Here is a 17,996-nt window from a genome sequence, read left to right as displayed (position 1 = left end):
CACCATGCAGCATTGTGCAGAGACACCAAAACAACGTCTCCAAACCCCAAGGTGGAAGATAGCATTCCCACCACAGTACAGTACTGCAAGGTGCAACCAACAAAGAGTGTCCAATCGGCAAAGTCTAAAGGTAATACGACTTTGCCTACTGCCCAAATTACCATCCTGAATAAGAGGGCCAAGGTCCATACCCGTGGGTTGTTTGACCAAGGATCCCAGAGAACATATATCACTAAAAAGCTGGCAGATGAATTACAATTAAGGCCTGTAGCCCAGACGTCATTCAACATCTCAGGGTTTGTAACAGATGCAGGACCTCAAGTCTAACAGGTGGTACAACCATCAGTACGCTTAGGCAGGTACGTCTGTCGAGTACAAGTCATTGTGGTGGACAAAATACCAGTAGACCTACAAGTTCAAGGTCTGAGAGCAACAGCCAAATTCCTGAGAAATAGAGGAATAAAATTGGCAGATAATATTAAGTCTGATCACCTCACCGACTTCGGTCTCCTTGTAGGGACAGACTATTGTCATCGATTCATCGGTAGCCCTACTAAATATCAGGGTATAACCATGTTAAACTCTGCAGGAGGTAAATTACTCTCAGGCCCAGTATCAAGCCTGAGGAGACCTATGGCTGCAGATAAACAATACCAATAGAAATCTAAATTTGTCAGCTGATTATATTTCTCCAGTAGCATTATACTAAGGAGATTACAGCTGACTATACCAACAGAGGTTGATGTTAGTATCATCATTTAAAGCTGAAGAAGAGTTCATGAGGCCTCAGTGGCAAATCAGTGAACAGTAGCCTAAAACAGCTACAAGTCACTGCGACCAATGTCACTGAACCCACTGCAGTCTCAGAACCATACTTTACTTTAATGATGAGCTATTCAATCTTCTGAATCAATTAACTAAATTAAACCCCAATAAATCTGATGACTGATTTGATACATTTATTATTTAATCAAGATGTATTCCATGGGCCTCAGTGTTTATATATCAGTGACCAGTTACCTGAAGAAACTTCAAGTTATATCTAATGTCACTGATCTCACTGCAGTCCCTGAATCATACTTGACTGTAGTACTTGATCACATTCAGTCTTCTGGGTTAAATAATATGTAATAAGGCTTGAATATTAGCCTTTCAAGAGTTGACAGGGAAATGAAATCGCATTAGACTTCTAACCCCCTGCAACTCTAGTACGGGACATCCGTCCTGTACGAACAGACACACAAATGTGTGATTACTAACTACTAACATCAAATTAATCTAATAATTCGAAGGAGGAGTATCGGTGTTCGTCTGTTCTAAATAGGACTTCGACCCGTGAGCAGCCCCTGGGGAATTATGTCGGAAAATCCGACACCATTTAATATATCATACAGACAGATAATAGCTGTGTTGTATAAACAAGTTAACCCATAGAAAACGTAACTTGTAGTGGAATTACCGTCTAAAGAAAACGGGATATCATCACCACATACTATTATAATTCACCAGCTATTCTGTTGGGAATTATTCTTAAATACATTAGTCTTTGGACTTTACCATCATAAAAACATCTTATATAAATTAACTTAATTATCAATATTAAAGTAGAGTAAATGTGACCCTTCTATCACTTTCTGACATGTGGACAATGTAAGCCAGGCGTCAGAGGGAGGAAGGAGGGGCCATTGTTGTGTCACCTCCGAGACGTGTGGAGCAAATTTGGCTCCTATCATATCTGGACAATGTCGGCCAGTAACGTCAATAGTATGGAGTGTTAAACAGCCATTGTTTATATTGAGACCAGAGGCTCACACGGGAGCAAATTCGGCTCCTGTTAATTTTACTTGGACGTAGTGTTATGGAAACCAAAGGTGTACCATTATCACACGCTGTCAACAAATTCAAGTTAAGTGTTCTTTCCGAAACCCATGTATCTTTCATTTATGGCCATTAATGTCATTATATAGGGTGTCCCGGTTAGAGCACGACATAGCCTCAAATTAAAAGGTAATTAAGCCAGGTCTTTATTGTTCCATGTATAGTGTTTTCTCTGATATAACTTGTCATATATAGGATTCTGGCTTCACAGTTAGCGCCCTTTTGACAGGTCAAGACGAGGAAGAGTTTGTGCACCAGTTACCTGGGTGATGAAAGCTACCTCAAAGAGGATAATTTGGTGTCTACACCCTAGTTATACCTGGTGGACTAACCTGCTGTACTATAAGATAAGGAACCTCATCAATGTATGTAGCTATTACTGTAGTTTGATTGGCTGCATATATATTAATTTAATAAACCCCCCCTAATGTGTAGAGGATCGATTTGTGAGATTGAGATTATTGCAGAAATACAGTCCACTTATCATTATACAAATTGCTATCGAAGTATATAAATTAACGTAAATATAAATTCATATAAATTAAATAAATATAAATCTCACAGGTCGGTTCCCACACTCTTTCAAGGTCACACACACTAAACTTTCTCCCCCAACAATACTGTTTGCAGTGTTATTACCCTATATACACATATTATATATAAGTATCTACATGTTTTATGCACCGTAACTGTACACCTAAGCTTGAAGTGCGCCAAAGAGCATAGTGGCCACCCTCTAAACAACTAGACAAATCGTGCAGACGACGCCACCTCCGTCACCCATATGGCTCCTCCCAGCATAATCCTTTTGCTGTTATTACACTAATACACACATTATATATAATTATCTACATTTGTGTTCACCATAGAGAACCACTGACCTGGTACGGTGAATGCAAACAATAACAGGTAGCCACACAGTCAGTAAACGATGCTGTCTCCCTCTGTCTCTCAGCATCACTCCTCCCACAGCGCTAATTATTACAACAATCCTGCTATTATCACAATCCTGGTTATTTATATCACAGTCATGGGTCATCTGTAATATTGTCATCGCTAAATAATAACAATTGTATATTTTGACATTTTTCGGCGATGCTGTGGTCACAAGCTGAACAGCAATGCTGTTCGCTCATGCTGCGTGCGCCAGCCTTGGTTGCTCCAACAGTACTGTGCCTCTCACACCTGAGAATATTGCCCACGATTTAAAAAAAAAAAGGCGTCTGTTTACAAGAGCCCTGAGGAAGCTACTGTGAACCCCGTGTAGCCGCGGGCCATTTGAATCGGGCCTGGCACCCTATGGCGTATATATATGCCATGTGCACCGTGGGACATGTTACTCAGGGCGTATATAAACGCAATGCGCAGTTTAAGGGTTAAGGGTTAAAAAAAATGGCGAATATTTTTTTTTTTAATATTTAAAAAAAAAATATCATACGTGAGCACTAAGGAAGCTGATGTTAACCCTGTGTAGCCGTGGGAATTTTGAATGCTATTCTATGCCTATGAGTGCCCTGAGGCGCTCTGCACTTCCCCGATCCAGTACCTCAAGGCGCTATGCGTAGTGCAGTGGTCAATGACATGGGGTCTATAATTTAGCGGTTCCTATCGACTACTATTTTTATAAATTGGTACTATGTTTGCCTTTTCCATATATCTGCTAAGATTCCTATGCACAAGAATGTCTGGAATATTAATTGGATTGGAATGTTCAGCTCAGTTGCACATTCTCTCACCATCCAAGTTGAAACTCCATCAGGTACAACTGCTTTATTTCTTCCTATCCCCATGAGTCATTTTTCCACTTCGCCTTGAGATACCTCCATGTATTCTATGGCATGTTCTGGAATTGGTATTTGGTCCGGCTCTCTGAAATCCTCATTTTGTTCAAACACATTTTGGAACTGGTCATTTAGCATTTCACACATTTCTTTTTCATTCTCCTGTTTCCCATTCTCCTGTTTCCCATTCTCACTCTCTGGATTTTATCTTTTACATGCAACTTGCTTTTAATAAATTTATAGAAAAGGCCTGAATCTGTTTTACATTTGTCAGCATACCTTTCTCAAAGTTCCTTTCAGTCTCTCTTCTCATTGCTGTGTAATTGTTTCTTGCTTGTTTGTAATGCTAGTATGTTTATTGGTTAGGTCTCTTCCTATATTGAACCCATTTATTGTCTTTTTCTCTCTGGCCCTTTCTCAATTTTTGTTCAACCAATCCTGTTTTCGGGTCCTGCATCTGTTTTGGAATAAATATTTGTGTTCCTTCATCGTATATTTCGCAAAATTTTACATACATCTCGTTTACTTCCTTGCCAAGCAACAAGTCTGTTCCTCTGTGGGTAGTTAGCTCTGGGGAGCTGAAGGGGCTTCCTCCAGAAAACCAGTGTTGAATGTAATGAAACGCCATTTTCTGGGTGAGACCCAGAGGTTCCCTGGCATCCCTCCCTCCCTCCGGTTGGCTGTTTTTCGCGTGTTTTGACATACAGCCTTAGAATTGAAGGGTGGATAGCCAGCGTGGGGGGTCCAGGGCTCCCCCTCCTGGGAAGGGGTGAGCTGCGCAGACAGCGGCGCAGCAACGTGTGACGTCATGCTTGTTTGCTCGTTTCTTTTAGGGGAGTTCTATCCACTTGTTTGGCTTGTGGTAGCAATAATTTCACCAGAATAGGGGTTTGTTTTGGGATGCTTACCTTTCTGGGTGCCTAACCAAGTAGCTGGCAGACATAGAATAAAAACTCTTGTAAAATTGTACCCCAAGGTATATTTCTTGTCCCATGGTGTTAGAACTGTTTATTAATGCTATATAGACACCGGCACTCCCAATATTTATAAAAAAGTAAGAGCGGGTGTTGTTAGCAATACTCTAGGGTACGGCTTTCAATCCCATACCTTACAACCACACGGGGGTTTCTATAGGCCATTGCTCCCCTTGCCTCTCTGAGGGGGCCAGGTTCTGGCTCGTGGTCCCTGGTAGGCCCACAGAACTCCATACACATGACTGATGTCAAAGTTTGACATTAGCATATCAGCCTAGTAAGCTCCGGGAAGCCTCCGGGTCTCACCCAGAAAATGGCGTTTCATTACATTCAACGCTGGTTTTTTACTTTTTGCCTTGGAGGGCTAGTTACGAATTTTAAATAACAACATAATATTTGAACAGTATTTGGTTGGATATTTATTCATTTAAATATTTACAAGAAAATAAAATGATGTTTAAGAGCTTGGAAGGGCTTGCATGGGGAGGCTGGAGGGTTGAACAGGAAGGAGACATGTGATTATGTGTCTGTCTAGTGTTGCCTTGTCTGGCAGTCTATGGCACAGATTTTGTACAGCCTGTGCTGTACAAAATGTACCTGCCACCCATCTAGCCCACCGCTCACTCCCACCTGCCTGCCTGCCTGCCCCCTACATGTCTGCCTGTCTGCCAGCCTACCAGCAAGCCAGTTAGTTATTTATCTATTCATCCAGCCCACCTGTCCACCCACCCACCTACCAGCCAGCTAACCAACCAGCTAATCACCCAGTCAACCACACACTAATTATAGTATGTGTGGAAATTCAAATTAATTTGGTAGTGGTACAAAAAAATGCGAATATGTTCACTTCTAGACTTTCCCAGTAAACTGCTGCTTATCCTTATGTTGGGCTTATCTGGCAGTGGGTGTGGGGGAGGGGTCCTTTCCTTATAATTTGGATAAGCGAGCTTATACAGTATTACACAGAGAAATCACATTGATGTATCAATGAGAAAATCAGTAGGAACCATGTGGAGGATTCGAACCTATGTGCTGAGTACGCCTAGGAAACGCTCTAGACCACTACATCATGACGTGGCCAAAAGCATTGCAATCTGAGATTCCACTGAATCCACTAGGATTCCTGAAGTTTCCAATGAAGCCTAATCAGGGTTTCACATAATGCCCCCCATCCACTGTAGCTTGTAATCTATTGTAGTTGAATCCCAGGTTACAGTACTTTTGACCATGTCGTGGTGTGGGTGTGCCTGGGAGTATCCAGGGCATAGGCTCAAATCTTCATCATGGCATCTACTGATTTTCTCAATGTATACATGATGATAAATTAATATGTATAATATAGTGAATTATATCTTGATGTAAATTATGCATGAACCTTTGTATGTCATATTGTTAGTTTTTTCTCTCAAGGCATGCTGCAATAGCTATTTTGACATTATATTTTTAGGTCCGGAAGAAACTTTTTAATGATTTAAGGGTAATTCATGATTAATTAAAAATAAAAACTTCAAACACTGCTTGCTGAGAAAAGTAGGTCAAGGCTGCTTACACTGTATATTATTTGCAGGCTGCCAGCTACCCCATTGAGTGTAAAGTGTGCCACGAGCACTATGACCTGGAACATCGACGGCCACGTAGTCTGCCCTGTGGGCATCCATTCTGCTCGGCTTGCATAACAAACATGATCAATGTTGGTGAGCTTACCTGCCCCATCTGCTGTACCAAGCACAAGGCTACAATCCCTACACAGTTCCCAATAAATTATGGTATGGAGGAAATTATAGGATCATTTGAGAATATAAAGATTACAATGCCAACATCAGCACAACCTGATCAAGGCTGTCTCGGAGGCATTGGCAAGAAGCTACAGTCACTGATTCAGGAACAACAGAACAGCTTGAGTAACCTCAGTGCTCTTAACCAGGATATGGTTCACCAGTTGGGCGTGTACGAGGCCCAGCTCTTGGAATGGCAGAGTGACCATTATCAACTTCTCACCGTACTTAATGACTCTGCAGAGCTATTGCAGAAAGAATTGAGTAGTGTGCAGACTTTGAAGAAAAACGGTGAGGAACAGGAGAAGCAGCAGCAGAGTATGTTGAAGCATGTGACATCTGTCACCACTGCACAAGAAGCCTTAATTGCTCTTGAGGAGACTGAACTCTGCAATACTGAGGTGGAAAGCTGGGTCCAAAAGTGCAGGAATCTCTTCCCAAATGTTGGCATAATTCGTTCTTCTATGAAGGTAATGGTACTTAAAAATTATTCTTAATGATTTGAGTAATTATGTAAGTGTAGTCACAAGATGAGACCTTGTGATGTTCCATCTTCCCAGTACTCTGTCGTGTGATGCTTTGAAACTAATGAGTGTCAAACGCTTTATGAATTGAACTTTGTTAATTATGTAGTAAATTGTCAAAGCTGTGGTTTAAGAAAAGTAAAATTCTCATCAGAGTCTACCTGTTGAAACTGGGAAATATAGAATTCTGAATTTTTTTGGATAGGATTACTCTGAATAGTTTAACATTAAATTAATGAATAACTTCCAGAAAGGTTTTCTTCTCAGCTCAATGTAGCTAGCTAGTTGTGGTGGGGGAAGGGAAGGAGGATGTAAAGCTGCTTACATTCTGTGATATTGAAGGCTTTGTTGGCAGGTGCTTTTAGGCACCTGGTGTAGCTAAATTCGCCACTGGTGAAAGGTCTAACAAAAATTCTCAGGTTCCCATTGATGTTGTCATCACATACCAGGAGGGGAAGGGGGTAATGCATTATATTTAAGCATTCCTGAGTTAGATGATTGGCTGTCTGGGTTGATGGTGGTTAGAGAAGAAAATCTTTGCATGGGATAAGCAATTGTAGCATGGGACTAGCCTGCTTAGTGTGCCCTCTGAGAACTTTAGAGCTCTGCCCAAGACATTCTTCACTGGGTCTCCTAGTGTTTGGTATATGGTGCCCTACTTTTTTTTAAGGAAACAACTAATTTCTGTTCTTTATGTATAATTGAACTTCTAGAGGTCATGTAGTGGGTTACCAGGCCAACTGAGTCAGCATCATTTGAAAGTGTACTTACAGATCTTTGAGATCTTTGACCTTTTTAATATAAAAAATTCTTTGTCATTTTAATGCTAAATGGTCAGTCCGTCATACAACTAGATACAGACGACCTCATGCTTTCCAGATGATTAGGGACCGAGACTCAATGAATAACTTGTGTCCGGATTAGTGGTTTATCATCCTTAAAATCTATGAGCAAAAAAAGTACAATATTTTGTTTGTACTTGCCAGTATTAGAAGTTCTGATTCACTTCTTAGCTTGAAGATTATTGTTGATGGTGCATTGAGATGCTCCTTCATCATAGGTACAAAGTTCTTATTAAACCACTCTAGCAAATATTACTCAAGACATCCATGCATTTGAATAACTCTTGTAAACCACAGGGAGGCACCTAGTCAGTTTTAGAGCCCTGAGGTTTTTGTTAATTCCAATCACAAGCATTTGTGATTGCCAGCTGCATTAGCACAGCACAACAGAGAAATCATGTTATGCTTATAATCACCAGAAGGATCATCTTCACCTCTGTGAGCCAAGGTGTCTGTGGGTTACATACGTCAGCACAAACTTGTCTCATCAACATTACAAATTTGCTCAGATCAATTTTCTTCCCACAACTTTTCTGCAAATTTACTTTAAACATTCCTCTGCTCCAGCAGCTTCAGTAGATTACCTTTTACCATGTGTGCTAATGTGCTTAGCCACTTAACTGCGTCAACTGAGTATTCTCGGTCGATGGGAAACTGTGCCAACCGAGAAAACATTTTTTGATTTTTCGGTATTAATTCTAAATGTGTACGAGGTTGGTTGTGTACGAAATGGACTCTTAGGACCTCCAGTGAGAGGCAGCCATCTTGGAAAAAATTCCCAGAATGCCCTAGGGCTGCTGGCTAGGTTAGTACCGAATGAGCAACCATGGGTGGCGCACGCGCCTCTGGCTCCCGAACACCTGTCCGATGCGGTGTTGAAAGATAACGCTATATCAGTGAAATTCAAACCTTATTGTTTGAAGAACATAAGGGTCACGTAATATTGGTGAAGCTAGGCGCAATAAGGACCTAACACAAAGGTCGGATGCAAGTGATACAGCACCTATGAGTACGATACAGTGAGCGTATCCAGTTGTAGCTCTGAGCGTCACCCTTGCAATCCTATGCTATCTCCAATTTATTTAGATGATACATTGATGAATCGGTTTTTGTGTTCAATGATGATGCATCTGATACAAGTAGCATAGATGAACAGTGTTAGCGGCTTCCATGGTGTTTTCCATAGACATTTTCAAGAATGCCTGAATCTCTTCCTAACTGACAGACACTCTTTGAGGCTAGCTGAATCTCTTTCTGACTGACGGACACTCTTGAGGTAAGCTGAATCTCTTCCTGTGTGGGACCATACAAAGCGATCTTTTCAAGACTACCTTACAAATTGATCTTTTCCTATAATCTTTTCAATACTACCTTATGCTTTACAAGCTTCGCTACATACAACCTACAAGTACTAAAGCCAAGGGTGTACGTGAGTGCGTTATTTGCAAGCACACAGAATGAAGAAACAGGAAGCAAAAATTTATCTGTACCTGGTGCACTGAGAACGAAGTCGCGCTGTGTACCCTGGGCTACTTCGTTGATTATTACTCACTTCCGAAGTACTGAGTGTGTAATAGTCTGGTTACTGTGTAAATAGTGTGCGAAACTGTACATATTGTAATTTTAGTGATTTTTTAACAGGTAATATTACAACAATAAACATTTATTGTGGACACATTACTGACACATGTATCACAGTTCCATGGAACATTATGAACGTTCTACTGTATACATATTGTAAAGGACCCAAATATGCATCATATACGATAAAAAAAACAAATAAAACTGCATTGGAAATACATAAAACAAACAATTGAAAATACATTTGTGGGAACACTTGGTGCTTGAATGGCCTGCGCGACCGTGTCTGGGCCATTCACGCACGAGCGACCAGGCCCCGATGATGTCACAGCTCACCTTGTCCGCGTCCCCACAGCCAAAGTAAGTGGAATTTGGTATTTATTTTTACATAGACATGTTCAGGGAAGGGAATTTATCATTTTACGAAGAAAAAAGAATTTTTGGGGAACACTTTATTTCATGCGTACCGGGGGAATTTCACAATAAACTCGGCACAGCACGGTGGTTAATGTCATAGAAGCATTTAAAGTATTGAGTCATCCATCATTGTATAAAACTAGTGTTGAATGTAATGAGAGGCCAAGTTCCGTGTGAGCCATGGTGGCTCCCTAAAGCTACAATGCTGATACCGTGCCAAACTATTAAGTGCTATCAGTCGCGGAGTTCTTTTAGGTTAACCAGGGACCACGAACCAAAACCTGGTGCCCTCTAATGAGGCATTGTTATGAATTTACGAGCTGTTATGGGGGGTCTAGAGTATTATGGAGAAGGGTCAGCAGTTAGAATCAAGATGTAACAGGGTTATCTTGAGATGATTTCGGGGCTTTTTAGTGTCTCCGCGGCCCGGTCCTCGACCAGGCCTCCACCCCCAGGAAGCAGCCCGTGACAGCTGACTAACTCCCGAGTACCTATTTACTGCTAGGTAACAGGGGCATTCAGGGTGAAAGAAACTTTGCCCATGTGTTTCTGCCTCGTGCGGGAATCGAACCCGCGCCACAGAATTACGAGTCCTGCGCGACACCATTAGTCACCGGGTAGTGACACCATTAGGCCCGGCCTCCAAGGAACATAGGTTCCTGTTAATGCTTTAAGGTTTTAGAACAGATCTGACGTCTGGGATACAATCAACTACGCCACTACAACAGGAGTAATGGATACACCTCAAAAACTAACTTATTTATTAAACCCTCTTAACAACCCCCCCATATACATTAAATAACAGTAACAATAATTACTTTACCACACTATCTTATGTTCAAAATCAATACTAAAAAGTACCTAATTTCATCTTCATAGTTTTTCACTTTTTGCCTTAAAATTGCACTGTATCTATTGCTACCCAATCTCCCAACCTTTATGTTCCCAATTTGAACATCTTTACCATTGTGATCATTGCTGTCTTCTTATATGTGCTGCCAATCTGCTGTATGGTGTTTATAAATCTTGTTTATCTGTATCTATTGCTACCCAGTCTCCCAATCTTTATGTACCCAATCTGAACATCTTTACCATTGTGATCATTGCTGTCTTATATGTGCTGTCAATCTGCTGTATGGTGTCTATTATTAATCTTGTTTAAATTACTAATCAAGCTGTCAATGTAATCAATCAGAGCTTTAATATAAGAATGTGCTTTAATATACTTACTAAGCTCTCTCATCTCATTTTTCTCTTGCAATGTATCTTTATCATTTATCAATTCTGATAGAAATTACCTACTTAAAATTATCTGCTAGATTAAGGACCTGCCCGAAACGCTGCGCATACTAGTGGCTTTACAAGAATGTAAATACTGTACTATCCAATGTATTCTCACAAACCCAATGTACCTTCTTGTATATATATAAATTAAATAAAATAAAATAAAATAAAATAAAAAAAGCCTTGGTCCACATAGACAGGATACAAGGTTTTACAATTAGGACAAGCTAGGGTAAAGTCTACTAGGCAAGGGACACTAGCAAGGACTCTAGGTAGCTTAATGGTACCACTTGAGCACACGTGGTTCCACTGAGACCCCTTAGAGTAACTTAGCAATATAAACACTAGCGTAACCTATACACATTACTACACACTTATGCCAGAAAACAAACATGCAGCACGGTATTTAGCTTGGTAAACTAGACACAGGATAAGGTAAGGGAAGAGGAGAGGGATACAGAGCAACACAGGAGAGGTGTTGACTTAACCACAGCAGTTCAGAGCAGAACGCAGGACCTCCAGTCTGAGCACTCTCCAGCTGTTGCCAGGGAGACAACAGCTGATTGTGCTGCTTGTAAACATTACAAATCTTCACCGACGTAAAAACTGGTTACTTTAATAGTTCTAAGAATAGTTGATAATTAGTTCGATTAGTTAGATTGGTTGATAAAAACAAGCTCAAGAGTCTGAATGCTGTGAGAAACAAGATTTGTCTTACGTCTGGCAAGGAAGATAGGAATGCGCATCAACAAGCGCACCAAATAATGTAAGGTAAATTATTTAAGAGCTCAATTTGACCTCTGGTTTCCACTGAGGAACCCAGGGTCGTAACAGGCATGATGAGTAGTGGCACCATGATAAAATTGTCAGTGAATTTTAATCGTGTCTGCCACCACCGGAAAAACATCGACAGTCAGTGCAACAAAACAGACCACTGCTGGGTATAAAAACTATTTAGACCTCAAAATCGCTAAAAGAACTTCACCAAAATGTAACCAAATGATACAAACTTCAAGGAACTAACACTAACTTGTTTATGCCACCCCCTCTCCTTGTTTTGGGGGAGGAGGGAGGCAGACTGGGTCAGCAGGCTGCTCCACCCTCAGTTCTTTGATGACGAGAAAAGCCACCCCCAACTCTATCTGGGAGGGAGGGTGTCAGGGAGCCACTGGGGCTCGCCAAGAAATTGGCATTTCATTATATTAATTGCTGATTTTCTTGGGTGGAGCCACAAGGGGCTTCCCCCAAAAAATTCCTACAGGGAGGACAGAGCACTTAAGGTATAATGAGGAAGAAAACACAGACCACGATACACCTGGAGAGAAATGATATAATATCAGTCAGACAGTATGGTTTTCGATCTGGAAGATCCTGTGTATCGAATTTACTCAGTTTCTATGATCGAGCAACAGAGATATTACAGGAAAGAGATGGTTGGGTTGACTGCATCTATCTGGACCTAAAAAAAGGCTTTCGACAGAGTTCCACGTAAGAGGTTGTTCTGGAAACTGGAAAATATTGGAGGAGTGACAGGTACGCTTCTAACATGGATGAAAAATTTTCTGACTGATAGAAAAATGAGGGCTGTGATCAGAGGCAATGTATCGGACTGGAGAAATGTCAAGTGGAGTACCACAGGGTTCAGTTCTTGCACCAGTGATGTTTATTGTCTACATAAATGATCTACCAGTTGGTATACAGAATTATATGAATATGTTTGCTGATGATGCTAAGATAATAGGAAGGATAAGAAACTTAGATGATTGTCATGCCCTTCAAGAAGACCTGGACAAAATAAGTACATGGAGCGCCACTTGGCAAATGGAATTTAATGTTAATAAATGCCATGTTATGGAATGTGGAATAGGAGAACATAGACCCCACACAACCTATATATTATGTGAGAAATCTTTAAAGAATTCTGATAAAGAAAGAGATCTAGGGGTGGTTCTAGATAGAAAACTATCACCTGAGGACCACATAAAGAATATTGTGCGAGGAGCCTATGCCATGCTTTCTAACTTCAGAATTGCTTTTAAATACATGGATGGCGATATACTAAAGAAATTGTTCACGACTTTTGTTAGGCCAAAGCTAGAATATGCAGCAGTTGTGTGGTGCCCATATCTTAAGAAGCACATCAACAAACTGGAAAAGGTGCAAAGACATGCTACTAAGTGGCTCCCAGAACTGAAGGGCAAGAGCTACGAGGAGAGGTTAGAGGCATTAAATATGCCAAAATTAGAAGACAGAAGAAAAAGAGATGATATGATCACTACATACAAAATAGTAACAGGAATTGATAAAATCGATAGGGAAGATTTCTTGAGACCTGGAACGTTAAGAACAAGAGGTCATAGATATAAACTAGCTAAACACAGATGCCGAAGAAATATAAGAAAATTCACTTTCGCAAACAGAGTGGTAGACGGTTGGAACAAGTTAGGGGAGAAGGTGGTGGAGGCCAAGACCGTCAGTAGTTTCAAAGCGTTATATGACAAAGAGTGCTGGGAAGACGGGACACCACGAGCGTAGCTCTCATCCTGTAACTACACTTAGGTAATTACACTTAGGTAATTACGAAATCCTTTGAATCATTTCAATGTCAGTGAAATTGTACATAAAAACAAAGCAACAAAAACATTAGAAGAAGGTGTAGTAATGGACAAAGGGAAAGGGAACATATTCCTGAAAATTGTTTATTCCAACTTAAATGGGGCAAGATAAAAATACTAGAGTAAAAGATATAATTTAGCTTAATCCATGAGCGGCAATAATTGTATATACAGTAATAGTATAAGGTTTTGCTAAGACTTCATGCACGGCACATATTGCATATATACTTTTCTGGGGGGAGCCCCTACAGCTTCCCAGAGCCCTCCATGGCTGATATGGATACCCTAACTATTTTGCATCAGTCATTGTGGGTGGAGTTCTAGGCCTACTGGGGACCACAAGCTAGAACCTGGCCCCCTCAGAGGCATGAGGAGCAATGGCCTATAGAAATGCACATGTGATTTGGAGCATTCTATATCTGCCATCGACCGGAACAGGCACCCAAAAAGGTAAGCGCCACAAAACAAACCCCTGTTCTGGTTAAAAACAAAAATCGTCAAACAAGTGGATAGAACTCCCCAAAAGAAAAACGAGCAAACTAGCATGATGTCACATGTGCCGCGCCGCATGTCTGCGCAGCTTCCCCCCTTCCCAAGAGGGGCAAGGGCCCTGGAAACAAACCGAAACTTTCTCTATTTTCCGTTTGTTACAACTTGTAATAAAGTTGTTACATCTTGGCTTAACATATTTATGACGTATTAGAACGTTGTTACAACTTGCTATATTGGTTGTTATAACTGGTTAGGTGTTAAAACTTGTTCGAACGTTGTACCAACGTCGTAGTTTTGGTGTGTGTTTGGCGGGGGGGGGGGGAGCTCCAGACCCTCGCGCCGACGATCCTCATCCTAGTTGAGGGATTGTGCTGTAGTCGTTTGGCTCCAGCTCCAGTCTTCTCTTAGTGCTGTTAATTGTTTTCAGTACTCACTTAGTTGTGCTCACCTAGTTGTGGTTACGGGGGTGTCAATCAACTGATGTACAGATTCCTGAGCCTACTGGGCTCTTGTCATATCTACACTTGAAACTGTGTATGGAGTTATTTCTCTGCTTCTGGATGGGGCTGTGGCACCTCCTCTGCCTCTCCATCTCTCTACTGCACCTGATCTCCTGCATAAGCATCTCTGGACATGCTCTACTAGCAATGCTCCCAGACTATTACACAGCTATGCTGTGTCGTGACCCGGTAGTGCCTCTGCTGCTCTGCATGTGAGATTATACGGTCTGGTGACTTTGCCAGCCGGGACACGAGACACTTCTTCATTACCAGTTGTTCAGTGCCTGGCTGCACCCTTGTATATGTTCCGAACCATGATGATGTCTGATCCACGTAGCAGTTGGGTCGGCCCATGTCTTGCGTTTCCGCTGTGGTTGCCCGGGTTGACATCGGCGAGCGCTGATTTTCACGTTCAACATTTTCTCATTGAATTGATGTCCCCATGGCGCAGTGGTACGACACTGCCCTAGCCTAATCTGATCTAACCTGACAATTCCTAACTTTGGCTTTTTGGTTTAATGGGTTATCAAAAAGGTTATCAAGACGTTTTCCACAATGTTCTTGGGGCGTTCCCCGATTTTGCCTTGGGCGATCATTGTGGGGGTGCGGAGCATGAGTTGCAGAAGTTGCACCAGTTGACATTCTGGTTGGATTTTGATGTGGGGTTCGACCATATATGCATTACTTATATACATACCTATGCTTTATATATGTACGGTGTGTCTATACGCCTTCTGTACCCCTCCTCTTCCTCCTATGGGTTGGAAACCATGTTTCCTGTTCTTGGGGTCTGGGTTTTGGTGCTCATGTGGGGTTTGCTTCTCCTTAGCACTTGAGTTTGGGTGAGTGTCTTGTTTTTGCTCGCTACACGTCTGTATATGGTTCATGTACCTTCTATTGCCGATTTCTTTTGCTCTTGTCCTTGGCTTCCGGTGCTTGGACTGTCTTTCAGGTCTTTTCGTTGCATTTTTACGTCTTCCTACCCCTCTCCTACTCCTTGTTGTGTATCTTGGTAGGTGCATCTTGGCTATTCTCATGCTCGTGCTAGGTTGGGATCTGTTCTTGTTCAGTTTCCTGTTGTGGAACAGGGCCAGTATTCCGGTATAGCTCTGAGTTCTTCCTCTTCTCCTTGTCTGTCACTACCAGCTTCTGTGTTGCAATGTCTGCTGGTGTATATAGCTTTCCGATCACCCACTCCTGCCCCTCCAGTTCCTTTTCGTTGGGGCAGGAAGCACTTGGCTTCTGGTCCTGGCTCCGGCTTTTCTTTGTGTTCCTTTCCGGACAGTACGTTTTTGTTTTCCTTGTAGTTCTCCTTCCTCCCTCAGCGACGCATGCTTCGTTCTACCCTCCTGGGGCTGGTGGTGTTGTTCCTGTGGGTTGTGGTGTCACTGTTTTTCGCTTCGCATCTCAGGTTACGGCTCGTGGTACTCGGTTCCTTGTTGGCCTCTGCCTGGGCCTTGGCTCTTAGGTTTTTCGCTGCCCTTTTTGCCCTTGCTGTTTGCAGAGTTTGAGGTTGGCAGTTTCTGCAAGCAGTGGCTTCTTGTCTGTTATCAGGCTTATTGTTCCTTCAAGGGGTCCTGGGGGGGGGAGGGGTAGTGCCTCCCGGATGGGGTGTGTCTGCTTGGCTGGGTTGGTTCTTTCCAGGTTTGGGTTCCTGGTTCCCTGGCTGTCGTTCCTTTTGGTTCTCTTGACGGTCTTAGTTCCGGCGTGGCTTGCTCGGTGTCCGCACCCAGGGGTTTTCCCATGGCTCCGCCTCTTTTACATGGTCGGTCCGATCCGTGGCCGGGCTGGTTCGGTCTTCTTCTCGAGTTTTCTAGTCTGGTACTTCTCATGCTGGGGTGGCATTTTGGCTGGGGTGCTTCTTCTTGTGTCTGGTTGCGGCTCTCTGCCGTTCTTTGCGCACCACGTACTTTTGGTAGATGGTCTCTCACCATCTTTTTGGTGATCAGGTGGCTTTTTGAGTGTGTCCCACCTGCATGCTTTGTCTTGGCGGCGGTATGGGGTTTTCTCTCGGTTGTTCTTTTTCTTTCTCTTCGTAGGTGTACTGCGCTCTTCGTTGTCGTGGTCTTGTCCTTCTCTCATGGTGGTACAGGGCCGTCTTCTGGCCGCATACTGTCTCCCTGTCTTGTGGGGCACTGGCGGAGCAGCTTCGGATTGCTCCAGTTTTATTGTTCTTTCTGCACCGTTCACGGGTTGTCTCTGGCATTGTTCACCTCCGGCCTGCTCATGCTCCACCTGTGCCATTCTTCGGTTTGTTGTGGCCCCTTCAGTTCCGGAGGGGTCCCTGGGGTTGTTGTTGCTTGGTTGGTTGGCTGGGGTGCTTCTTCTTGTGTCTGGTTGCGGCTCTCTGCTGTTTTTTGCGCACCACGGCCTCTGTGGCCGGGCTGCACTTTGGGTTGATCCGGTTTCCCTTCCCTGTTCTCTGCTTTGGGTCTCTCCAGTCATCCGCTGGGTACTTCTGTCTAGCCGGCCTGTGGTCTCTCCCCGTGCTCTTGACGTTCGTAGGTTTGCTGCGCTTGCTGCTGTCTTTGGTGGCATGTCTTGGGCGGCATGTCTTGGGCTGACATTCGGGCACAGGGTTGTTTAGGCGGTTGTGCTGGGTCCTCGCTGCTCACTCCCTCGTGTATGTTCCTTGGCCTAGTCGGCCCTATGTCGTCTTGGGTCGGCTGTTGCAGCCTGTTGTCTCGACTTCTTGTTGTGGTGTGTGTGTGTGTGAGAGAGAGAGAGAAAGAGAGAGAGAGAGAGAGAGAAGAGGGGGGGGGGGAGAGGAGGAGGAGGGGGGGAAAGAGGAGGAGGGGGGGGGGGAAAGAGGAGGAGGAGGAGGGGGGGGGAAGAGGAGGAGGAGGGGGGGAAGAGGAGGAGGAGGGGGGAAGAGGAGGAGGAGGAGGGGGGGAGAGGAGGAGGAGGAGGGGGGGAAGAGGAGGAGGAGGAGGAGGGGGGGAAGAGGAGGAGGAGGAGGAGGGGGGGAAGAGGAGGAGGAGGAGGAGGAGGGGGGGAAGAGGAGGAGGAGGAGGGGGGGAAGGAGGAGGAGGGGGGGGGAAGAGGAGGAGGAGGAGGAGGGGGGGGGGGGGAAAGAGGAGGAGGAGGAGGGGGGGAAGAGGAGGAGGAGGAGGGGGGGGGGAAGAAGAGGAGGAGGAGGGGGGGGGAAGAAGAAGAGGAGGAGGAGGGAGGGGAAGAAGAGGAGGAGGAGGGGGGGAAGAGGAGGAGGGGGGAAGAGGAGGAGGGGGGGAAGAGGAGGAGGAGGGGGGAAGAGGAGGAGGAGGAGGAGGGGGATCTGAGGAGGAGGAGGAGGGGGGAAGAGGAGGAGGAGGAGGGGGGGAAGAGGAGGAGGAG

General features: G+C 43.6%; 1 protein-coding gene across 1 annotated transcript in view; it reads left to right on the top strand.

The window, feature by feature from the left end:
• The window catches only part of LOC123750703 (E3 ubiquitin-protein ligase TRIM22), a 169,745-nt gene that overhangs the window by 77,995 nt on the left and 73,754 nt on the right, over positions 1-17,996 (top strand). Inside the window, exon 3 of the mRNA XM_069305223.1 lies at positions 6,201-6,878. Coding sequence (XP_069161324.1) covers positions 6,201-6,878 — 678 coding nt within the window. The remainder of the gene's footprint in view (positions 1-6,200; positions 6,879-17,996) is intronic.

Source organism: Procambarus clarkii, chromosome 54 (genome assembly GCF_040958095.1).
Source record: "Procambarus clarkii isolate CNS0578487 chromosome 54, FALCON_Pclarkii_2.0, whole genome shotgun sequence".
NCBI lineage: Eukaryota > Metazoa > Arthropoda > Malacostraca > Decapoda > Cambaridae > Procambarus > Procambarus clarkii.
The sequence above is the reverse complement of the archived record's forward strand: the minus strand, read 5'-3'. Positions and strand labels throughout refer to the sequence as shown.